Source organism: Perissodus microlepis, chromosome 10, assembly GCF_051167445.1.
Source record: "Perissodus microlepis isolate ML-2025 ecotype Zambia chromosome 10, ASM5116744v1, whole genome shotgun sequence".
Taxonomy (NCBI): Eukaryota; Metazoa; Chordata; class Actinopteri; order Cichliformes; family Cichlidae; genus Perissodus; species Perissodus microlepis.
This window is the reverse complement of record NC_140470.1, coordinates 13,443,223-13,469,296: the sequence shown is the minus strand read 5'-3', so window position 1 is coordinate 13,469,296 and position 26,074 is coordinate 13,443,223. Positions and strand designations below refer to the sequence as shown.

Sequence of the window (26,074 nt, the reverse complement as noted above, 5' to 3'; positions counted from 1 at the left end):
TATTAACGGTTTTGGTAACTGACTTTGTAAATTGAAATTCTACAGCCTTACACTGGTAAACGCTTGTGCTACACACGGAAGACAGGTATAGTCAGCTCAGTATCCAGTGGGAAGTTTTCTCTTTGGCATCCACAGATGCAACAGCTCATAACTAAATGGTGCAAACAGAGGTGAATCCACCTAAGCAGCACTTGTACGATTGCCCCCCGGCTCCAACTCCCGGTAAACTGAAGACAGATTCAACCATCTGTGTGTTGAAAAATATTAATGAGTCCACACCGCATTTTCTTCTTAGTAATAGCCATGTAACAATAGAAATATAGAAACAGTAATTAATCAGATTACTAGTTACTGAAAAAAGTAACGGCCGTTATTCCCATCACTGATAATGACACGATTATTTGCATTTCCACTACTTAACTAGTGTCAGTATTTAATGATCAATATCCACAAATAAGAATTGGAAATAAATGGCACCGGATAAGCACAAATCTGACTGAGAACTTAAACTTCACCTTAATTTTTCTGTCTGTCCTGCTCACATCTCCAATGTTTGTACACGTTGTCATTAGCGTGTCTTCACTCAGCCACTCCACATCGGCCACACCGCTGGTTGGAAGACCACACTGGCAACTCTTAAGAACTGAAACTACAACAAAATTTGCACAGACTCACCAAAACTGGACAACAGACTGGAAAATGTTGCCTGGTCTAATGAGTCTTTGCATTTGGATGGTGGGATCAGAATTTGGCATAAACATGAAAATGTAGCCTTGTGTCAATGGTTCAAGCTTGTAGCATCAGTGTGGAGGATATTTTCTTGACGAACTCTTGTTAAGTATTGTTTAATTGCCACAATCTACCCAAGTACTGTTGCTAACCATGTCCATCCCTTTATGACCACAGTTTGCCCATTTTCTGATGGTTGCTTTCCACAGGATAACACTTCAAACCTTTGAGATGTGGAAGAACGGGAGATGCACATCATAGACATGAAGCTGACAAATCTGCAGCAATTGTCAATATGGAACAAAATCTGATGACCACCTTGTTGGATCGGTACCATGGAGAACAAAGGGCAGCTCTGAAGGCAAAAGGGGCATTGAAGCCAGCGCTAGGAAGGTGTAACTAATGAAGTGGCCGGTACTTTCTCCACAAATATTTGACTCCATGTCCAGCTCACAAATTCTGAAAAATCTTGATGACTACAACACATATACTAACTTGCCAGTCTGACACTACTGGCAGCTGATCAGCTGTTTGCTATATTAGGTCACAGCTGACAATGAGAAAGGCATTTCTTGTTCCCATGGTGATGAAAATGCTTATGTAGAGGGATCCACAATGAGAACAATTACTATTTTTACATTAGTCCTTTATTTTTATGTCTCCCAGCACACACACACACACACTTCACTTTTCATATTTCCTATTAGTTTTCTGCTGTTACAGTAATAAAAGAAACTCAACAACCAGAAAGGTGAAATACAATCATTTTTAATTGCAAAAAGGATACCGGTTAATACATTGAATGAAGCACTGAAACAAGCCACTGTGACATTGCAAAATACCACTAAAAAGGACATTGTAAAATTTCAGAGAAACAAAATAAAGTCATTCATTCGATCAGAAAGGCATACATATGAAAGAGAGAACAGGAGGGGAGCATATTTACACCACGACCGAGAGTCCTGTGTCTCTACAAAACAAAGTGTGTTTGGAGGCCTCATTTAAGACGTTTAAAAATGTTTTTACAAATGGCCGTTAACAAAGTACAAGCCTGTTATGTCCCAGTTTAACTTTCTATCAAAAGATGTTAATTTCAAAAAGAAAAAAAAAAAAAAAAAAAAAAAAAAAAGAGAAAGAAAAGACGGGGAAAGAAAGGCACCATCCATCTTACATGGCGGCTTCTGGTTTACACAAGTCAACCAACATACTGTGGTAAGCGTTTTGTATGCTGTAGCGCCGTATTAAGCTGCAGAAAACTCAAGCTGACGAGAACAGTATTAGCACGTTAAGTTTTACAGAACTAAGTGTTTGAGAAGACTGACAACAAACAGGGTCTTTTGTACAAAAAAAAAAATAATGGTGAAGTGAGGTGTCCCTGCTGTTGGATTAGCTGATAATGTTACAGTAGCTGTTTTGCTGGTTTAACAGCGCTCCCTGCAGGAGAAAGAGTGTAGGACACAGCACCAGATAGTGTTGCTTTAGCCCATTACAAAGCTGCTATTTAAAGCTCATCCACAGGGCAGGCACCACATCACTCCAAAGATGTGCAACTTTGGGAGTGCCGCTTTGTCACAATAGAATAACTACACGGAAATGTCGGGGTTTTGTTCGTTTCTTGTTAAGTTTATTTAAAAAAAAAAAAAAAAAAAAAAAAAAAAAAAAAAAAAAGGCCATGTACAGAAAGAAAAACCAAACTGATTTTTTTTTTTTTTTAAAAACCATTCTCGATTCCAAATGCATAGATATTAATTTAAAAGAATGCTACATATGCAGCACATCATCTGTATATTGAGAAATTGGTTGTAGTCACACCTTGTAATGCTGGCAAGTAGGCAGTAAAGTGACTGTTGCTGTGGTGAAAAAGTAGCTCCCTGCTTTGTGCTTCACCATAGTCCAATTTAGAGATTTCTCAGGCTCGATTCCCTGCAAAAATCTGAGAAACCCCCTTTTCAGTAGATTTGCTTGACACACGATGCGAGTCCAAGTGATAGAAAAAGGGAATATGGTGATAGAAATAAAAGATTGCACACAAAAGCTTGGGGGGGGAAAAAAAAAAAAAAAAAAAAAAAAAAAAAAAGTGTTTAGAGCTCACATGAGCAAGGAAAACTAGGAAATAAAAAGTCCTACACAAGTACCCTCAATATAAATTAAACTTTATAAAAATTTAAAACCCACACATCGATTTAGACAACTGTTATGTTTTCATCACTCCTCCCCTCTTAATTGGAGAACTATGCTGAGCCATGCAAGAAAAAGGGAGATATCCCACTACCGTTAGCGCCCTGATAAAACTAACCGCCTCAGATGAGCATGATTTAAGCATGACATATTTGGATGCTTTTCAAAAGTAACATGCATAAAACTCCAGGTGTGCTTCTTCCACAATATTTTTATTTTAAATTGCTTAAAATGAAATACTCCCACCTTTTTTTTTTTTTTTTTAAATTTCTTTTTTCATTTTATAAGTCTTGGTCAAAAAAAAAAAAAAAAAAAAAAAAAAAAAAAAAAAAGAATACTTTGGCTTTGAGACCTTTATTTTTATTTATCATTTCAAACTATAAAAATGTCACCACTACTTGCTGTGAAATCACTTCTAATAAGTACACTGTAAGATGTGATAAACTGGTTTTAAAAAGGGATTCTTCAGACTGTCGATAAAAACTGTATACTGGATGTGCATTGGCTTTTTTTTCTTCCTTCAGAAGGGCCTGTTGGATCTTCCTTTGGTTGTTTTTATGCACAGTTAGGTCCTTCAAAACAACATCATGTGCTGCCGCTTGTGACAATCTAAAAAACACAGTGGGGGGGGGGGTGTTATGCAGCATGTAAAGCCTACTGTCTGTATAGAAGGTCAAAACAGAGGACTGGCCAACTTAAAGAGGCGTGGGATCCCTTTTCTTTACATAATCGTCCCTGCGCCTGATTGGATGAGATGAACAGCAATTAAAAAATGTGAGGTTGAGGGTTTTAGATCTTCGTTATTACATATATCAAGCCGGCAATATGAAATGTTATTAAGGAGGCGCAGTCAGGACTGCATCCCACACGTCCTCTGTCAAAGGGACTTCATTGTATTTTTTTGTCCCACTTTACTTTGACCGTACCCTGTATCATGTTAAGCGAATGCTAGACATTGTAGTGACATTACGGAAGCACAGCAATGGACATTGGGCGAGATGTTATGATGGATAGCTATACACAGTATTTACAGCAGGTTAGAAAGACTAAAACTGGCTTAACAGACTTCCTCTGACAAGAAACCTTTCACTTAGAGGGCAGAAGGACACGGAGGAACATCACAAATACGATAAGTGATACAAAAGTTTTGTTTTGTCATTTCTGACCAACACCCCTAAAAATACCCATTTGCTGCTTGGAATTCTGTGACTGAAATGTTTAAAAGTTAGGGTGCGTCCTTTATCAAAAATGTATTCAAAATGATTTTTTTTTTTCCCTTCAATAATGAAATCTGTATGACAGTGATCTGTGAGAACCTTTGAGAAACAGTGCCCATCCCACATAGAAAAAGCAAACCTGGAAAAAGTGAGCTGATTGTGAGAAGAAAAATGATTTCTCTGTTCTGTTTGTGCCATTCTCAAGCAGCAAATGGTGTCGTAGCCCTGTTGGCTAAGGCCTTTAAAAAAGAGACAAAGAGTGGGTTATGCTAAACAGGTGGCACTGTGAGTGAAGGTGGAAAGCAGCAGAGGTATAAAACTTCTGTGTATCTGATCCCAAAGAAAAATAATAAAACTGGAGGGGAGGGTGGCAGCAGGAGCCAGGAGTCTACATTGATTCACCAAGAGAATCATCATCATCCAGAGATAGGGGCAGGTAGAGATCCTGCGGAGATCCAGAGGAGCACAATTACTTTTGTAAACTCAAACTAAAGAGCAAATAAATAAATAAAAACACAAAAAAGACAACAGGCAACAAGATGAAAGGTCAGGAGAGGAGGAGAGGTTAGGGTACCTTCTGCTTGTTGTTGAGGCCTGGACTGGTAGGGGTGGAGGTGGGGGAATGCTTGGAAATCGGGGTGGACAGCTGGCTGCTGGAGCCCGTCCCGTTGGCTGGGAGAGCCAACACAGAAGTAAAGAGAGTGGGGAGGAAGACAAAGAGGGATGAGGGAGGAGGAGAGGGGAAAGAAGTAGAAGAGGTAAACATAGAGTGGATTAGAAAGTTTGCAAGAGAAGCAAAAAGGAGAGCAAATCCTGAACTGTGGCCTCATTTGGCCGTGATGTACAGGGACCCTGCTGGTCCAGGTTTTAGGAGGCTGACAAGTTCTGTTTGTTAGGTGACGTTTTATTCACTTGCTCTGCGTCTCCGCGACGTTGCTAGGATTCTGTGTGTGTGGAACACTGTTTATATCTAAGAGCAGTGTGATGTGATGTAGCCGTGAGTGTTAAGTGGCTTGAAAGACTTTTTGTCTATAAGAGATGAAAAGAGCGTGAGCCAGATGGCCGGTCTAAGTTTAAGCCAGCGACTGTTGGAAACACAAGGTGGATAAAGCTTCATTGTAAAGCCGCTGGCTTCGTTTAAACACTCGGGCAGATCGACAGAAACCCCACAGCCAAACAGAGAAATCACAAGTCCCATTATCCTGGGCTCTTTAAATAAAAACAACTGCACTCTCTGCTCAGTCTGTGTGGGAGAGCTGCTCGTGTTTAGATGTACTGATTTTTGAGACACTCAGCTGTGAAAAGGGCCAAAGACATCAAACGAACACAGAAAGTTGCCCGCACTGCCACGGTTTGGGTCTCAGATTTCTACATCTGGAATATTTATTCGGCTTCCGCAGAAAACCCCTCGCATTGTGTGGTTGTTTTGATTGCACATTACTGTGTGTCATTGTGTACTTTAACGCCGGCACAATGGCAAACGCACACTAATACAAACCGCTATTCAGTATGTCATGGTATGTGTTAAAAGAAGCAGAAAAAAAAAGCAGAGATGTTGGTGGTAGAATAAACTAATCCTCCATTTCAAATGAATAAAGTACTGGGATTTCTAAATACTGTAATACCTCGATACTGCCCAAGTCTGCTGTAAATGAGACGTATTAGGACACGAATTCTGTAAAGTGAGAGTTTTGCTATGATCACGCCGTTTTAAAGTGTACAGATTCCCTAGCAAATCCCTGAGACTGTTCAATTTTTCATAACATTAAAACCTCCATTTCTATTAAGGATTCAAAGCATAACTCAAAACATTACTGTTGTTGGGTGGAAACATCTGTTTTATGTGGTTGTTTTAGTTTAAAGGCTTTTTAATTTGAATATATTAAGGTGTTAAGACTTGTTATGCCATAGCAAACGGCATAAACGACAATCATTCCAAAGCATAGAAAATCTAATTTCATTAAACTCATCAGTACTATTGATTAACTGACATAAATATGCACTTCCTTACATGCCTCACGGGAATTACAAATGTGCTTAATGGGTAAATAGTTTACTGCCTCCACACGATGCTGGCCCACCACCTGCTGTGTTAGAGTCCAGACATTTACCATTGGTGATCAATAAATATCCATGACAGCCAAATGACTGAGGAAACCTGTAGAGAGCAGGAGACCTCCTCACCTATTATGTAATGCAGCAACAGTACATGAAGAAAAAAAAAAAAAAAAAAAAAAAAAAAAAAAAAAAAAAAAAAAAAAAAAAAAAGGGGCAAGCGCTCCATATTCCTCAAGTTGTTCTTTTGTTTGCTCGTTTTAAATCATGCCGACAATTTTAATAAAAACTATTCAGCCGCTGAACGGTAAAGCTATGTAAACTCTGATGGTACGATTTTCCTCACATGAAATATTTAAGCGTGAACCAGCTGTAGAGCCTCCATGCTCTCTCGCCTCCTGGATGTTATTATTAAATGTTAAAGTGCTTGATCGTCAAACAAACAGCTCAAAGCTGTTTAAATTGGCTTTGTTTACTTTTCATGTTTTATTCATGCTTTTAAAGAAACTACAGCAGAAAGATTATACTAAAGCTCAGAAGACCCACAATAAAGAAAAGCCCCCAGTTTATGCTGAGATTGAGTTTTTAACCATTTACTGCCTTTTAATCAAAAATTACACAGAATAAAATTCAGGTAATATTTAAAGAAAACAAAAAAGGTGTGATTAATGATGTCATGGCATATTTTTCCTTTCAGATTAAGTCAAAGGTCAACATCAGTTACGTGAATCTGCTACAGTATCATCTTGTATTTTCATTCACTTAAACAGAAAAGACCTTGTTTTTAATTTTACACCAGCTTTGATTTCTAAGGTGTGGTCGGCTGCTTTTTAAAAAGGGAAGGGCTACAGTGTAGGTGACATGGTATCGGGCTCACTCGATTCAGCAGGAGACTTGCAGCGCTTGATTGGACCAGGACTCTTGGCTGAACCTCGCTGAGCTTTGGGTCCCTTCATCACTCTGCATTCTGTAGAGAGAGCGAGAAAATAAAAAGCACAAAGAAAGTAATGAATAACATTTTTTCCCCTCCCAACAGAATAATTGAGCTGCTCATACTCCCCAGTAGAAGGTTTTTCAAAATGTCTGAAATGAACCCACATGAACCCACCGTTCATGCCTCGAGTTCAACTCGTTCATTTCTGTTACGTCCTTTTTTTTCCTCCAGCAGCTTTTTCCATTGTTGCCAACCTCACATTTTAAAAATTGCGTGTAATCAATTATGATACATTTCTCCCCCCCAACAACAATTTGGTGTTACAATAAACACAACATGCATGTAGGAATGTGCAGTCCATTCTGGGTCACTGTATTAATCAGGGTAGACAGACTCCAGACACTGCTACTCCTCCCTCTGCATCTTCCCCTCTGTTTGTACCGTCAGGCTCTCTTCCCTCCCTGCCTCCCTCCCTCCTCTCTTCCACTTTTGATGCTAATTATACTATCTGTCCTCCCTTCGTCTCCTGAGATCTCGCCACGTCTGTCTTGTCTCCTCCTCTCTCAACCTTCACACACCGTTGGGTACAGACGCACATTCACATGCTATTGTTTCCAAGGTGTGCCACCACGCATCTGACAGTACCTCAGACTAGCAGCTTGTCAAATCTTCTCAGTGGTCTCAAAACAGAATAGAGTCTGTTAGAGTCCCTTTTGGCTTTTGTTAATGTTGCAACTGCATAAACAGACCTGCAGGTACTCATGCACTCCTTTCAGTTGGCATATTTATCATAAGGAGTGTGAAAAAATAAATAAATAAAAATTATTTCCATTTTGGTAGCAGTAATCATGTGATTGAATACATTTTTCCCATGTAGATCTTTCAACGGTCATCTCCAGCCCAGAAAATTTTAAAGAAATATTTCATAGCATATTTGTCTTGTGTCTTTCTTGCCCGTACAGATTCTTAAATTTGAAAAATGTCTGGTTGATCTCTATAATTTGTTATAGATACAGCCATCCGTACCGTGATGAATCACAGAGAAGCCAGTCTCATCAACTCCACTGAAGCCAACTCAGAAATGCCTGCTTGAGCCACTCAGCCATTTTATTTAGCATTGGCCCCAAGATTATTATAGGCTGAATGAAATGATTTAGCTCGAGTTCAGTGGGGGGAGTACACAGTTAGAAAAAGAACGCAGATCATTATAAACTAACCGGCATCTCCATCCTGCCGAGAATCTTACAAGAAACGAAAAGAAGAGACGAAGGTAACATAATGATGGTTATGAACCCTGCATCAGCACTGCGTTAACATAAAAAGGCAGACTGAATGTTTCGAGGAGAGCACATTAGGTGGAAGTAGGTTGTTAAAAATAGGGATTTCAAGTCTGCGGGGAGAAACTCAGAGGGTTGGCTTTATATTTTTTCTCCTTTACTTCTCAGCAGTATCACTACCAACAGATCAGCTGGCCTAAACCTGTCACAGGACAGATTAATGGCTCTTCTTTTTCCTGCCTTTTCCCATCCCTGCTGCCGGGTGCAGATAAGACTTCTCTCAGTCTCCTTTTTAGCCTCCCTCACACATATACAATTCCATCCACAGAGCATTGTACATGAATAAAACCTGATGAAAAGGATACATTTCTTCGTCTCTGTAGACACACACAACCCCCCAAACAAAGTACACTTTTTGGATGCTCATGTGCAGTGTTAATTCCATCTTGCACAAGAACTCTAGAAATCGGTCATAAAATTGTGCAAATGAAGCCGTGCAGAGGATTCTTGGACAAATATGTTAACGTCATTTGCAGTTACAGGTCATCTCTCTATACAGCTGATATTACTGCATGATAGTTCAGTTTCAATGTATTTTTTAATTTATATAGCACCAAATCATAACAGCAGTCGCTTCAAGGTGCTTTATCATGTAAACTAAATATTATAAAGTAACCCTACAATACTAGAGTGAAAACCCCAACAATCCAATGATCCCCTTTGAGCAAGCATTTGGCAACAGTGGGAAAGAAAAACTCCTTTTAACAGGAAGAAATCTCCACCAGAACCAGGCTCAGGGAGGGGCAGCCATCGGCCATGACTGGTCAGGGCTGAGGGGAGGAAGACAGGATAAAAAACACTGATCCAGCCCAAACTATAAGCCTTTATCAAAAGGAAGCCTAATCTTAAGAACAGAGAGCATGTCTTGTCTCTTGAATCCAAAGTGGGAGCTGGTTCCAGAGAAGAGGGGGCCTTAAATGGGAGGCAGAGCCTTCAGCCTTAACTTTTAAACACCAGAGAAACCACAAGTAAGCTTTCAGTCTGAGAGCAAAGTTCTCCAGTGGGGTGATATGGTTCTATGAGGGCTTTAAGATAAGATGGGGACTGATTAGCAAAGCCCTTACATGCCAGGAGCAGGATTTTAAACTTGAGTCTGGATAACTGATCACTACTGTGGCTTTAAAATAAAAATGGAGATCATACACTGTTCAACCCCTCCTCCAACAAGCTGCATTACAGTGTGTGGCTACTCGCTTAAGTTGATTCCATAATGTGACGCAAAACAGACCAATTCAATCATGCTTACTAACCATTCTCATCCAAAGAGAAGTCGTCCTGTGCGTAGCGGAATTTCTCTGGTCCGCATGCAATGAAGACGTCATCATCGCCAAAGAAATCTTGAAGGCAGGTGACCTGTTAAGACGCAATACAGTAAATTTGAGAAATTGGAATATAAAAGTAGAGTTTACTGGCTCTACCGTTTTACTACAAACATAAGAGGCTGTGGACTCAAATATCCCAAATTAATTCCACAATAGCAAACCTGATATTGGAAAGCATGCAGGAACTGTAAAATAAAGAAAGCATTAAAAACCTCACTTTGGGACCAAGTCCCAGATTCCAAGGTATAGTCAAAGTGTGCTGCTAATCCATGGGCTTTGTCTTTAATAACATTCCTTATGTGTATATGGTTAGGCCTTTGAAGAAAGCCTAGATAGCCCTTGTCATAGATTGTAGAAAATAAGACTACCAAGATTCCAAGGCAGAAAAATAAAAGCCAAAACCCTACATTGACCAGATGTCGATAGTTGTGGTTCCAAGTCATCAGGTACTATAGAAAGAGTACCCTCATCTATCTTTTATACCGTCCATGGTCGTGGCTGATTCGTGCCAGCCTGTCTAAAGAGTTTAAGTTGCTTTGATGTGGCCACAGACCAACTAATTTGTCCTGTCAGCCATCAGCCTTTTAAATAACTCAATGTGCTTTTAATGATGTTTATCTTATGTTGTGCTTTGCTAAATTGTTGCGCAATTACCATTGATGGTTGACCACATACAGGAGCTTCCTGGAAAGGTGATGTACAAAAAAAGCTGCCAAGTGGGTGATACTGTCCTCTAGGAAAACACTGATTCGGACGCACAGACAATAGAAAATACTTTACTGAACACACTCAGGCACAACAGTGCTTTGAGCTAAACTCTAAGAGCAGCTAGCATGCTAACCTGCTAAATTAGTTAATTAGCAATAAAGATACAGCAGAATGAGAAAGCATGGAGGCTCAGGCATTTAGTCCCTTTCATTGCACCAATGTGTTCAACTGAATATCGATCCACTGCCCATACATAAAATATAAAGACATTCTCAATTATACTCCTGTTCCCTCCATTTATCCTGGAGTTTATAGGAGTACATGCCGTAATGGTAATCCATCCAACATATTTTTAAAAATCACAAATCTATACCCGATTCTAGTGACAAGGAAAATTTCAGGGACCACCAAGTCCTTCATATTCTTCTTCTCCAGGGAGCAGAAATATCTGCACAAATCCGACAGTTGCGGAGGTGTTTTAATCTGAATAAAAGACTGACGGATCTAGGTTAGGAGCATGTCACTAGCAAAAGTCTGATTTTCAGTTGGCCTTTTAAATGTTAATCTTACTATAGAAGCTAAGATTATGAGTTTGCCAAGAGGACTGCCAGCTCAAATGTCTATCACTATATTCTAGATATGCTAAATGAAAATACACACACAATACACTCAGTGATTTCATTCACGTAAACCTAAATAAAAACTTCCGATCTTCAGGTTGCAGCAGACCTGTGTGTTTTGCTCGTCTTGTTTACATACCTTTAGATTCATGTAACAAAACATTAACACAAAAGGCACAAAAACCCCACACAGATGATAATGTTACACCTTTACTGTAATGTTTAAATGATTCGACTTCCTTCCCCGGGGTCTTTTCACTCTAAAGCAGCTGTTGACACAATATGGCTTACTGAGTGGACAGATGTCTTTGTGCCACACCTTCTCCCCCGTTCTCCATTATATGGACTCTGTTACCAGCTCAGACACGCCTATTAAAGCCATTCAAGCTAAACACTGCTCTTCTTTCTTGTGCTGATGAGATCTGTTACAAAGCATATCAGTCAAATTTCCACTCTGCCTTTCAACACCTGTTGAAATCTCTTCCTTCTCGTTAGAATTATAGGATCAAAGCACTACTATAAGTGAACGACAGATAACTTGCCCTTTATTTACAGATGGAGTTTGCTTTTTTTTTTTTTTTTTTTTATTTAAAAGCACGTCAATTTTCACCAACACAAGACTGTTTAGAGATCCACATGCTGAAAAACAGCCCCATGTTGGGGCCCATGCCAGGGTCAAGATGCATCATGGGTTGCCACTGTGATACACATTCAAACTATGAGCTGCGGATAATTTGGGATCTCACCACCCCAGCAGCTGCAATGTTGGTTCTCAGTCCTGCTAGACAAGCTAAAAGTGTGTGGTGGTGACTTGTTGGCGTGGCATCCAACAGCTGTACCCTCCTCTGTGCCCCACAATATTCCCCCCAACGCGGGCCTTTCAGAGCCCTGCCGAGCTACAGAGATGGTGCTTCGACTCCAGGGATCAAAACCTAATTGGTTTTTCAGCTCGGGCTAATTTACAGGCTACACACTTGGGTTCTCTTTAGTGTTCGTTATCAGGAAATTGGATACATACATACTACTTTCATTAGGTTAAACTGTTGTATGGCAAGAAGGGCACCTGACAGTTCATCATAATATGGAAGCATTAGTAGGTGTTCTTTCTACCCTTAAGGCGAGTGGGTGGAGGAAAGGAGATGAAAATGGGCCGAAACAGCGTGGGTGGGTAGACACTACTGCATGTTTTTAATAGCTTTAGGAACAGAGATGATTAAAGGGATAATGTTTTAATCCTATAGACTGCTACTTTATTCTTTAACAGATCGCTACTTAAATTTAAGATTCTGGCTGCCTGGCACGTAAGACCACTTTAACTTCCAACAACATGTCTAATCTATGATGGGAGAATTCAGTATGAATGCTTCAAAACAAAAGATACTGAATGGGATTAAACATTGAAATGTCTGAACAATTGTACCGCTGCAAAGAAATTCAACTCATACTGGCTTCCAAAGCTAAACTCCTCGCCCGTTCTCTTATCAGAGGCTGAAAGGAAATTAGCCTTACGTTCAAGCTTCCATAGTAAAAAACAAAAACAAAAACACCAAAAAAACCCCACCAAACTTCCTATCTGATCAAGAGCTTTGGACTTTTAAATGTTTTCAAAGTTCTAAATCCACATTTTGTATGATTACAGTGTCAAACTCTGCCCAAACCTCCATCTTGCATCAAACAGTCAGCAGCCCTGTTGTGTATTAATAGTGACTAACACTCCATAAAATTGGCCTGATAAGTTTGTACAGTTGGCAGAAATTTGTGAGGAAAAAAAACAAAACAAAACAAAAAAAAAACCCCACAACCCACAAACAAAACTGCTCTGCATGTGATTAGATCAAATGTAAAATGTCAGAGTCCATTTAGAAACATGGCATGAATGAGGAAGGCACATGCCGGCTTGGGAGCGCTTAGGTTAGGAAGCATCCTCCCTCGATCTGAAAAGGTCAACCTCACCCATCTGGCAAAGGGGTCCGTGAGGAGGACAATGAGCTGACCTGATGCCATTTTACTTAAATGGATCAAAAGCGCTGTCATACTGCATTTATACATATTACTCTTGCACTGCACATGTCAGGGTGAGTGTACCCATCTCTACATTTACTGGGGTGATGTGGGCGTATTTTTTCTGAAAAACTGGCTCTTTACAGACTCCAGGTGCCCTCCACCCTCTGTCCCACCAAGCCCATCCCTAATCTCTGCCTCACCAGCTGTCAGGTCCACATGACCCCCAGGAAAAAGGGGAGAAAAAAAAAAAACCCCACCGGCAGCCATGCAGGAAACCTCCAATAACAACAACTGAATTATTCAGAGTTTCTTTAACCCAACTCAGCAAGGGCAAACACCCTTTAACTGGATGATGGTCTTCAGTTCCCCAATGCCAATTAAGAAGTGGGTGAAACCACGGTACTTAATTTCTGCAAAACAGAAACCTCCTGGGGTGAACAGTAGCTTTACCTCTCAGAGGTTTCTGAGAAATTTGGCTCCATATGTGCAGCACAATAGGATCTCTATGAAACTATTTGGAAAAAGCATTGTAGGATAACAGTTTTATCCATTGTCATAAAACACGACTGATATTAATAACATAGCAAAATAAGTGCTGTACTTGCACAGGATCAGAGCCACCCTTTACCACAACTGGAGGTAATCGGTACCTCAGCTTTCCAGCATATGGCATGCTACACATTCTTGTTTCAGGTGCAACTAAAATGCCTTTGTGCAAAGCAGCAGGGAGCATTTTCAAACAAAGCTATGCATCCTTTGTCTTTTTTTCCCCCTTTTCTTTTAAGGACAGCTGGTTAATATTGACTTCAGCTCGGCCATTCAGCTGCAGTCTGAGCAGAAATGATTCACAAAGACTTGCATCCATCCATTTGTAAAAAATAGTCATAATTCCTGTCAGTGCAAAAGTAAAGCTACTCAGTGCTGCATTCCAACAATTTCACTAACCACTACTTACCTTATGAACAGTAACGACTGAACATAAGCTTTAATGAGTCAACAGAAGGTTAAACACTGGAATAGAGTAGTGTGTAACTGATTACACACATCTGATGTGCTCTGCAAAGTATTCTCATATCAGCCTAAGAAAAAAAATGGTCTAGTGTAAAACAGGCTGAGGAGCAAGAAAAAAAGGACCTTGCTTTTTTCAGCCTATGGGTAAAAACGCCCACAGTCTCTTCACTGAGCACACAGACCTGATCAATATCAGTACCTCTGCACTGAGTGGAATATTCCTCCAAAATACACACTCTCCTGTTTGTTCATTTCAGACTAGTATAAAAAAGCAGCACGTCAGATTATCTTTTAGGACAGCAGCAGCTCAGGTATTGATAGAATTTCAGGACAAATTTAGTTAATCAAAAAAAAAAAAAGGGGGGGGGGGGTGCATTTGGACATCAGTAGTTGCTTTACAGGAAACTGCTACCAGTTGCCTTTCTGACCCATCTATGACCTTCATGCACCAGTGTACTGCTTGTGCGTTACCGTAGGTGCTCTGGATGCATTTGGAGCACAGATGAGCCAGTTAGGCACAGATATCTGCACAGTCATGGGGACCAGCTGGTGCCTGATGCAGTTTTAACCCCACCCCCCTCGACTCCACGGAAGCAGGCTTTCCATTTAGCTGACTGATGTGGCCTTAACATTATTAAACAGTGCTTCCTCCTCTTCTCCCCCAGGTCATGCTCACTTGTTGATGTGGTGCTCATTGCATGAAAGTGGGGCTGTTAGAGGGAATAAGCATACATTTCTATGCCTGCTTGCAGTGCCTCATCACGAGGGACCACGCCCCTCCGTCACCCTGCCTGTCTGCTTGCCTCAGTTTAGCTGCATTTGTGTGCACGTGTGGACACGTGCACACAAATGCAGTGAGCTGCTGACGGATGAGGACTAGAGGGCAGGGTAGGTAAGACCCAGCATAAAGAGCACACTCAGCGCATTACAACCATTGTCACAAACTGAATCCATCACGGTGGAGCTTATTGCCATGACAACTGCTTCTGCAGTATGGCAAAAGCAGACACTGCTAGAGCACTGATAACCAGGGAAAAGCAGGCTTTTCTTGCCCGTTAGCAGATGTATTTTAGTCTTTAAGAAGCTTTGAACCCGAGCATGTATCCGTCTATTAATTCAGTGAATAATTTGTTACCATAGTTATTAACCGCTAAAGTGAACTGGAATCTTTTGTTCTCTGACAATAACAGCGCGACCTTGTGCTTGAAGCATCCATTTCCCCCCCTCTGGGATTGTTTAACAAATTCATTTTAAATGTTAAAACAAAAACAAAACATGAAATTACTGTCAATGCAAAAAGAAAAGCTGATTTTCTGCCTGTGACTGATTACAGTCATAAATGCAATGCAGCCTCAGAAAAGAGGATTTTTTATTTTTTATTTTTTAAATTGAATACTTTCTCAGTCACATCTTACTTTCTCTTAATCTTAAGCAAACCTTAAAAACTAAAGATCCCAACCCGAGTCTTAATATTAAACACTCAAATCTGTTACAAAGCTCTCTGCTCTGCTCCAGACTTGTGATAATGCACCAGGACAAAACGACACAGCAGCACAATGCATCATCAAGACGTTTCACAAATGATATTTGATTATGGCGTCTGTTAGACGATAACCTTTTCTTAAGTGCAATTCAAATGAGCAAGCAGTGAATCTTAAATGCAAATCAGAGCCAGTCTCCTCTGCAGACACCTCTATCAAAGAGGAAAGAATACAAAATGGCTGCCAGCAATTAGACGCTCTCCAACCTGATGTAGAAGCAGTAAGGGCAAATGAAGTAATGCACTCCCCCCCCCCCCCCCCCTCCCCTCCATAGACTCAGGGAATAATTAGCCCCCCATCAGTACAAATAAAATGATCCTAATTTGCTGTAAGAATGGTAATCCTGAAGCCACTGGCCCCACCCTTCCTGATTGGGCTGCAAAGCAGCAGCATTTGAGGGAAAAATGGGAGTGATTTTGTTCACAGCACTTGCAAAGAGGGGCGAGCGGGCTGTCTGCAGAGTCCATTAAGGAAAAGAGGAATGTCAAAGCATGAAAAGCAGCCATTTTAAAAATGCTAGGAAGACAACCTGCAACGCCTTCTCAAATTTTGGGCACCAGCAGAGCTGATAGAAAGAAAAAAAAAAAAAAAAAAAAAAAAAAAAACACAACACACATACATACACACACGCTAGAGTGTGCTCACACAAGTCACACCCAATGATGGAATGTAAGCAGGTAAAATAAACATGACATGTGGTCTAATTTTTTTAATATTTTAAATACTAAAGGGTTGCTTTGATAGTAAACTCTCACACCCACTACAGGATGTGGTATCTGACAGACCGGTCCACACCAGCTGGGCTCTCTTTGTGCCTGGGATGTGGTCTCCTAGCAACCAGTCCCAGCAGCTATCGCAGCGGAATGGGAAGAGGAGGATCGGCGCAGAGTCAGGGAGGGGTGGGCACTGCATCAATATTGCTTCTACCATATCACCTCCACCACAGAGCAGCTGCAATGTGCCTCTGCACACAAAGACACCATAATAACGTGCACTGCGTTTCTCACATTTCTGTGCATTAATGTGAAACGGGGAGTCGCAGGCAGGAGCAACAGATCAGCAGACGTGAATTGTGAAAAAAAAGCTAGAGCTACCATGATGGCAGCACAATCAATATGCACTGATTGGAATGCCTGCAATATGATGGCTGTTGATGGTGTGACCACAATTCATTTATCATTATGCACGTGTGTGAGGGAAGAGGGAGGGGGGGGAGGGATAAGGTGATTTCCATCTCCAGCAGGAGCTTCTGGAGAAAACCAGTACAAGACCCGGGGCGGCCAGACTGCACCCAAGGGACAGAGCATTAAAATCAAATAGCCTCCCATCTATCATTTCAGAACACCTCCCCTCCTCCAAGACGCATCGCTTTCCAGCATTATTAATACAAAAAGAAAAAAGGCAGTTCAACATGTAAGAGATACCCCAGTCAGTAATGCATTTGTAATCAATAAGACAGGAAAAGAGGGTTTGCACCTAAGAATAGGCAGACATTTAACCATATCAAAGAGAGGATTGAGGAACAGATGTACACACACACACACACACACACGCTTGTTCCTCATCCCTGCATCTGCCAATGTGCAGCGCTTCACACTAGTCTGCAACTCACAGGTATACAGGAGTAACGTTATCATGAAAAGCAAGATCAGTTATGCTATTACGGTTTAATAAAGTCAAAAAGGTCAGCTCTGCAGACATAAATCTGAAAGCACAATCCTCTCCATAGCCAACCTTTTTGGTAATGCCACACACACTGTTCTTTACAGTGACATCTCTTGATATTAAGGAATTAGTTAAGCGCATCATCTCAAACCTTTCCACAGCCTTACAGCTGGGTGATGCTGTATGGTTGTGGCTGCGCTTTAAAAGTATCCCAATAAAGTGTGAGCATGAATAATATATTATGTCCTTTTAGCTTAGCTGGTGTGTCGAGTAAACAATAGCATCCCTAGGGAACGACTTTTAGGCAATATTAAAATGTGCGTGTGGGCGTCTCATGCGGACATTTTTCTCGTTTTTAGGTAAATTCATACGGTTAAAAGCGGCAGCTCGGCTACAGCTTGGTAAACTAGTATATATGTGAAATAGATAGACTTAAATATAATATTGGTACAGTGACCATGTCCCAGTCTAATGGATTCTCCCACAATCAGCAGCCAGTTGGGTTCAAGATCAACAAATAGCTGATAATTTTACCTGGTTTGACAAACTGGGCTAGTCATATAAAAAGACCAACATTGCAGACTTTGAGATGATAGACTAGTAATCCTGTTACTGTGCAGGTTTGTCTATACCTGCATTTTTACCCTACACTTGTGCTGTAAGGGTAGAAATTGAGCCAAAAGGGTAAAATACAAAGATTCAGAAAATAAGGCAACCTCTTGGCCAGTAAGGATGTCAAGCATTTATCTTAAAATTAGAACAGATGAATGTCAGCACTTTCATTCTGGAATCATTCTTCCAAGCACGAGAGGATGTCTTGATTGGATGTTCGAACAATGGTCATTCGGTGTCACGATGTTTGCCTCCGAATGGGAACAAAATGGCAACAATACAGGGCCGGGCCCTTTTTGCACACTATAGTGGGAAGACGACAGAACTTCGCAGGACTTAAGCTTTTCAAAGCCAGATGGGACTCAGAAATACCAGTGGCCTAAAAAAAAAAAAAAAAAACCAGCTGAGCAACAAAAGGTTGGCAGGCAAGACTCTAATGTCTCTGACCACAACACAGGTGACTAGGTAGCATCAGAGAAAAAAAGTCTGAAGACAAATTGCTGACAGCGAAGGTCATACAAAGGTTGTTCCCACAGACGCTTGGAGTTCTCATGGAGCGACTATGTCATTGTTGGCTGAGGTTATGACAGAACAATAGGATTTTGTGGGCATCTTGTGTCACTTTTGAAAGTCACTGGAGTTAAAAGGAAACCACTGATGAGGCAACATGATCGTTTTGTCTGGTTTTTTACATTTCTAAGCAAATTATTCTGCTTCCTGCTTTCTCTTGATCCCGTTCATCACTGCCTGTGTGGGGGCAGATGTATGAATGACACACTGTCCTCAATCCGACCACAAATTTTCCTATTGTGCGACTTTGTATACATACAGTACTGTACTGCCTTTATTTCACTTATTTCTCAAACAGAGGGCTCTATCCCAAATTAAACAAATGCAGACAGAAAACTCCATCCGCAGCATGGTTCATTTGAATTTTAGCAGGTTAGACATTTTCATATGCACATCACATGCCGTAAAGTCAGATTTTCAGCAGCACGTGTGAGCCAATAACTTTATATCATGGTGTAAAGTGACAATACCTGCTTGCCATCCAGAGTGTAGATCCTCTTAACCACGCCACTCTCCAGTTTAATGGCCTCCGTGATGTCAGTGAGCACCTGCTCAAAGGAGTGTGCAGTCTTCTTATTGAGCAGGAAGCGGACAGCTTTGCGTGGCTTCACGCCGCTACGCATGACTGTTACGAGCTTGGGTCGAATAAAGTCCTTGGTCTCCCTGGACTCACCGGCAGCTTTGGCAGCTAAGGACTGCATGTTCTTCTGGCTTGCTGAGGCCTTTACATTCACAGACCAGTTGGGGTTGACGTTCTTTGTGTAGTCAACTTTCTTGTAGAAGTTCTCTGATGCGCAAACATAGCTTTCCCCTGCGGAGTCAAAGAGAAATTGGGTTAGTGTGTCGTAACACGCTTATTTATTCAACTTTGGCACCTGAGAGTCCCGCAGCGTCTCTCTACTCAAAGATTTGAACCTTCAGGAACTTTCAAGACTAGTGGGAGGGAAGAAAAGATTTTTAAAATGACTGAAAATCACTTTACTTTGCAGACATTAGCATGGCTGCTGAGGTCTTATTTGAAGTTCACAGGCTGTGAACCACTAGACTGCATTTCCATGAAGCTTTGCAAAATTTGGATCACTGGATTGCCACAAACTTACCCCATTTTACTGAGATGGTAGCACCATTACGACAAATACCATCAGAATTAACCCCTCTCCACTCAGTATGGAAACAAACTTGTTTCATGCTTTACCACTTTGGATCAGTCCTTGCTTTGAAACCTGAGGTAATAAGATAAATGTAGACTGTTTAATAACCATGTGTCAATGATTGCTGTTCATATACCGAATGATTGCCACATTTTCCTAAAATATCTGCTGTATTCATCATCAGTTCATAGTTTTTACTGCAGGCTAGACTTTAAAGACAAAAGGCTGCTGGGGGACGGAGGGAGGGAAAAAAAAAAATCTGGCAAAAAGGAGGCAATCCAGAAGGCAACAATTAGGCCAAATGTGGAGAAATTGCAGAAGAGACAAGAGGAACAAAACGGGATTACACTGTGCAGAGGAGATTGAACAATTAATTATATCTCACAAAAGGAAGCACAATGAAATAGCCCCGCCACCCACAGTGCTAACTCTGCACCCCTGCTCGACACACATATACACAAAACATAATACACACACACTCCTATCTTTCCTAAGCAGCTCAAGCGGCAGAGATGATCACCTCATTTTAGACAAATTAAGCTGCAGTTTATCTTCCAGCTTTACCCAAAACTCACCCTGTCTACCTCATCCCTCAGCAGCCTTAAAGGGATCTCGCAAAGTCAAGTCTGTGTGTGAGTGGAGAGAAAGAGGGGAGAAGAAAAAAAAAAAAAAAAAAAGAAAAAAATCTGGGATGTTTTACTTTCTAAATATTATACCTGAGAAACCCTCATTCAAAAAAAGAAAAGGTGGGAAAAAAAAGAAAAAAAAAAAATGAGGACTGGGGTTTAAGCAGCATTTAACTAATATCGTTGCTCTCACTTCATCCGTCTGACTTTCCCCCTTTTCAAATTGCAAAACCTTGTTTAGTATTATCCCTCTGACACATCCCATGTCACAAATTCAGCTTCAGGCTGCTGCAAATAAGCGACAATTTGACTGTAACAGCAATTTGCGACAAGCAGGTCAACACATGGATCATCCAGTTTGATGTCGAGCGAAGATTTCCTTCAGTCACCATGTTTGGCAACTTTCACTACATAAATTTTTGGAGGCAAATGAATCACTTCTTGTCCTAGCCGGTGTTCTGGTGCCAAATAGAACAAGAGCAATCACAGTGGCAGCTGCTCTTAAGGGTGTCTACACTACTCCAGCTTTCAGACAGAAATGCAAGCTGAACAGCTCCCCACATTCTTACAGTAGCTATAATAATCGTGACTGCTGAATCAGAAAAATCCAAAAATCATAAAAAAGGTGTAACTTCAATTTATTTGGATTTCTTCTCACCGTTGCTATGGGTACTGTGGGAAAGGTTTAATAAATATGCATAAAGAAATGTGGCTGGTGGTTTCTTCAATGATAAGATCCTAATGATTTCAATTAACAAACTGCTCTCTCATGCTGAGTGTAAAGATCCAACTTTAAAGTACAGAAGGAAGCCCTCTGAGAGTCTAAACTCAACACTGAATCCCATTAAGATCAAGGCAGAAGACCCACTGTCAGCTTTATTAGCTGCAACAGGAATTCCCCAACAGCAAGATGCTAAAATACAATTTACATTTAAGAAAGGAAAGAGCATGCATGTGGATGTTTAAAACAGATTGGCTCTTTCACTGCATTGCCCCATTTGTCTTGTTTTTTTTTTTTGCCTTTGTCAAAAGAAAAAAAACGTTTTAAATAGCTTCCGTCAAACAAATCTGCCCAACTACCAAAAAAGTAGACCGATGTCAGTCAACTGCATAAACACAACTCTTTAGACTAGAATTTAATACATCATATGGGAGATTAGAGAAGTCTAGACTGAACAGATTAGACTTGTAATCTCAAAAAACTGCAAGTTTTATGTTTCTAATACTTCTCAGCAAAGAAACTGGTGGGTATCTTGATGGCCCACCTTTTCACAGCAGTTCTACCTTTACCAAAACCTTACAATGCACCAATATTTCATGGTGTTAAATCATATACTACACATTTGCTTGGTCCTGCTGGAACATTTTTACCTTCCTCTAGGTCATCCAAGGTTGTGATCTTGCGTGCACCATCAATAGTGAAGATGAAACGCACACCCTGTGGCAAATTGATGTGGTCGGACAGCGAGCGCGTCAAGTCGGCCAGGAGAGCATCAAAGGTGCGGAATCGGTCGTTGGCTACCGCGTACACGATGCCTTTGAAGAAGCGGTCTCCGTTGCGATAGAAGCGCACCTTTTTGGCTTTCTTCTCATTGGTGAGGGCCTGCAGAGTGCGTGTGCGGTAGAAGCTGCAGTGGGCGCTGTGAGTAGGGCTGGGGAGTCCATTCATACGCCCGCCCCGCGGGGTACGAGAGGCCTTGTCTCGCTCGTCAAAATGTCCAAAGTCTAGCTCCATGATGACTGAAAGTTATGGTGGTTGTGACAGATGTGTTGGGGTGGTGACCAGCTCCAGAGAGTCTAGGGAAAGAAGGAAACAAGTGCTTGTAATGTATCACCAGATACTGCGGTAGTATTAACAGTTAATGGTTGTATGTTCATGACATTTCACTCAGAGCAACATTTAATTCCATGATTGTGACTTATTCATAAATCTGCATCTAAATAAACCAAAATCCAGAGCTAGGTGAGGATTAGGCACAGGAATGAGATTAAGATGATTAGCCAATTGTATCGCTAAAATAAAACTGGAAACCAATAGTCACTGAACTTAAATTTGTACAGTGCTGCCCTGGCACTGCCCATTAATTGTTTTCTTCTAAGACAAGGAGTATGTGTCCACTCATGGCATCTGAGGAACTTAACACCCAGTGGATTTGCTATTTTTAATTCCCCTGATATTTATGCAGTATAAAACATGTATCCAATATAAAGACAGTATAAAAACATGGACATGTTTTATAAGAAATTAAGAAAAGAAAAATATGCCGATGCAGATGCAGATAATTGTTGTTGCAAAAAGACTTGAGAAAACAGCTTTCTGACTTGACCTCCATCAACACTTTCCAATGAATTTATGGGTTAGACACTCATTTTGGATCATACCAAATTAAAAAAGAAAAGAAAAGAAAAATTAAGTCAGTTTTTAAAGAACCTTGGTCATACCATGTTTCAGACTTATGAAACCACACACTCATTCGTTAACAACTTTTCAATTACAAATCGTTAGCCAAGGACCATTTAGTTTCACAATCTGCTCCTTCTCACATCCATTTTTGCAACCACGATGGTGAAGGCGGAAACAATAATGCTGAGGCTTCAAAATGGGATTTGAGAAATTAATGCATGGCATCTTGGTAGTAACGTTCATGCCCCCGTATTTATCCCACTGTTACCAGGGAGCACAGCTAACAGGCTAATGTTTGCCTCCATTTTCTTCTCTCCTAGACTGTCCTCACATCAACTATTTCAATAAAGCTGCTCTCACTTAAATCATTTTCCTTTTTTGTAGTTAAACAACATAATGAGCATTACATCATTATGACACACTGAGCCCATTAAGGCTTCATGTTAACCAGCTGTCATTTATAAGCCATTTCCAAAGCTGGCACTGTGTGCAGCTAAAACCCTGATTTAATCATGATATCTAAAAAGGGAAAAAAAAAACCAATGCAAATAATTCAGAGACAGCTGCAGGTTATATTTACACAGAAAATAGTCACTCAGACACAGCAGCAACGGGACGCTTTCTCACATTCACTTAAATTAATTGCATAGCAGCCATATTGGTACTGCCTTGTTTTAGCTAAGGTATCCATGGCAACAGCCGGCACACCATTCTTCCTGAAAGAGGCGTGGCCAACCGGTGCATTTAAAGCTACACGTACTAAAACCGCTGGTCATCAATCCACACTGCATGTCAAACTAAAACTTTGTCACGCATGCATTAACATTTTAAAAATGCATGCAACACGGGACTTTTAATAAAGACTCTTTGAATTTATACACATAAAATAGTATGACCCTAAAATACTCCAGATGCAATGAGTGTGCAGCAGTACTTCTCACTGACTGTTAGAACCACACTGCTTTATGTGGCATGTAGCACATATGATAGCTCCCTCTCTTCTTCTGAAGTCCGCCTACAGACACCTCTGTGCAGCTGTCTCACTTGGCCAGATGAATCGGTAAGTGATGACTCAGTAAGCTAACCACTAACAAAAGGTTTTGGAAATAATGATGATGTCAACTTGTATATTGTCCCATTAGATATCTGAGATATGAATGATATCAACGGAATCACAAATTATACAGCTCAACTAAAAAAAACAAAAAAAACAAAAACAAAACACCAAACCGCTTATTCTATGAGGTTGACTGCCCAAGGTTTTATAGCAAAAGTAGTAGTCTGCTAGTTAACCTTCCACCTAATGACGACAAATAAACTCGCCAAAGCCACAAGAACTCATTGAAGAGCATCTTCAAACTGATACTTTTTCAACAACACACACACACACACACACACACACGGGAAGTGCAAAGTTTAAAGCCCCGCTCCATGAGCAATATCTCCCCAATTTAAACTTTAAAGGAGAGTATCGTTTTTAAAAACATATTTGACGAGACTGAGCCGAATAGCACAAATGTGAAGTGTCACTTTTCTGTCACTTCTACGGGCCCGATATCCTCACAGGACTTGTCATTATTGACTGAAAGGTCACTGGTCTTTGAACACAACTCCACTCCGAGTGGCATTTTAACAACTCAAGATTTGACTTTGACATTTTTCAAGTCACTGAAGACAGAATTCATTTGGCATCTTCTGCCACTGAAAGTCAATCTTGCTCCGTAATATGAGACGGGGTCCTCCAAATCATCAGGGAGTGTTTCAGTGGATGTGTGTAGTGAGGCTATGAAAATTTAGGTGTCATTGTTTTGCAAAATTCTCAAACTAAAACTAAGCTTTTCACTTCCTTCTTCACATGCGAGTCATCTGATGTACAAAAAACACGGTTCGCTGCTTTCAGTAGACCCGACATGGTTATATGAAAATGAAGAAAGAAAAAAAAAAAAAAAGGAAGCAGCTTGGAAAACAATAAAAATTTGAGACCCCACCTTTTAACAACAAGCTGTTGTGCTGTGATATTCATTGCAAGCATATATCCAGCCCTGGTGCTAATGTTAAGAAGGCCTAAACCAATTAGTGAAAACATGCACACAAACTGGTGAATGACACAATGTCACAGCACATAATCCTCCACTATCCTGCCTCTTTCAGTACCACATATGATTACAGCACTGTATACATAACCATACTGACAAACGGGGGGGGGGGGGGGGGGGGACAATCACCACCCATCCATGTGGCAGGTCGACACCCCCCTTTCCCCACCAAGCATGCTAACCTTTGGCTGATCTGCTGACTGGTGTTTTATGATAAGCACACTGACAGGGGAGGGACTTCTGTGGACTGGGTGCTCCTTAGCTGACAAAGGCCAGGTTTCAAGCCCATCTGCTGCACTAATAAGCAGAGCGAGCAGTGACCCTTCCCCAGAAAAGCAACCACTAGGACAGTCCATTGTCTCAAACAGGGTGCCTGCCTTCAGAGTGACATCACCATCGCTGCTGCTCCTGCTGCAGCCGGCTCATTCTCCTGCTCAAGTCCAGAAACTACATCCTCCCACAGCTTTTTAGTGTTAATCTGCACGGACACGACTGTTTAAAGATCACCTCTCTTTGTGGCTGACACACTTGACGTTATCAATCAATAAATAAATCTGGTTAAAAATATGCGCGCTTTCCCCACTTCCAAATTAAGCGCAGACCTGGACATCAGGCAGCACTGCGGTATCATTGTGTGGTGTCATTGATAGATTTGTCTGGTTCTGTGTTCCTGACTGAGCCACCCACACCCACACACACACACTCCTGACAAACCAGCACCACATTATGACTCTCCAGTCCGCGTCAGGAAAATTGATCTGCGTGCGGTATGTCTCACACCAACACACGGAAAGGTAGGTATTAAAAAAAAAAGAATGAAAAATAAGAGCCACGAAAGGAAAAGTTTCATGACACTACTCTTTTCATTTATGATAGATGGAGTGTGGCCACATGGCAGAGACAGCAGCTTAAAATGCAAGTTCTTCTTGAAATGAAACGGGAGGGTTGGGCGTGTGTACGCCACAATCCACCTGCTCAAGCCTAAATCAAAAAAAAAAAGAAAAAAAAAGCCTAATATAATCCCTTCCAAAATGCAAAAAATAAAATACTACAATGATATTCAAAGTTGCCCCCTGAGAGTCAAAATCACTGCAATGTAATATATACTTTCTTTAAAAATCACTGAAGTCTGCTGATTATCCCACCCAGTAGCGGACTCACCTGCGTCGCTGATTGCGGAGTGTGTGGGGGAGTGGATGTGAGTCGATGCTGCAGGATAGCGGCACGCCGTCTCTCCCCTCGCCTTTGTCTGTTTCCGTCTGAGTGCCGGAGTCACTCCTTGCTTGAATCGAGC

The 26,074-nt window shown here is 41.0% G+C and overlaps 1 protein-coding gene across 1 annotated transcript; it reads right to left on the bottom strand.

Moving 5' to 3' along the window:
• Nucleotides 1-1,481: 1,481 nt before the first annotated feature.
• On the bottom strand, nucleotides 1,482-26,074 carry LOC146378986 (neuronal migration protein doublecortin-like). The gene is made up of 7 exons (XM_084942217.1): nucleotides 25,942-26,074; nucleotides 21,652-22,077; nucleotides 18,974-19,314; nucleotides 9,701-9,803; nucleotides 7,057-7,146; nucleotides 4,699-4,796; nucleotides 1,482-4,569 (listed from the first exon to the last, which is right to left on the bottom strand). Exons 2-7 carry the CDS (start codon nucleotides 22,013-22,015, stop codon nucleotides 4,513-4,515), a joined length of 1,053 nt encoding a protein of 350 aa, XP_084798343.1. The 5' UTR covers nucleotides 22,016-22,077; nucleotides 25,942-26,074; the 3' UTR covers nucleotides 1,482-4,512.

Excerpts from the sequence above, each read along its gene's own strand:
- LOC146378986 (XM_084942217.1), bottom strand. The coding sequence starts at position 22,015 with ATGGAGCTAGACTTTGGACATTTTGACGAGCGAGACAAGGCCTCTCGT. Across the intron at positions 9,804-18,973 it reads ACACTCTGGATGGCAAGCAG|GTCACCTGCCTTCAAGATTT; the intron begins GTATTGTCACTT and ends GCGTCTTAACAG. Across the intron at positions 4,570-4,698 it reads GCCTCAACAACAAGCAGAAG|GATCTCTACCTGCCCCTATC; the intron begins GTACCCTAACCT and ends GGATCTCCGCAG.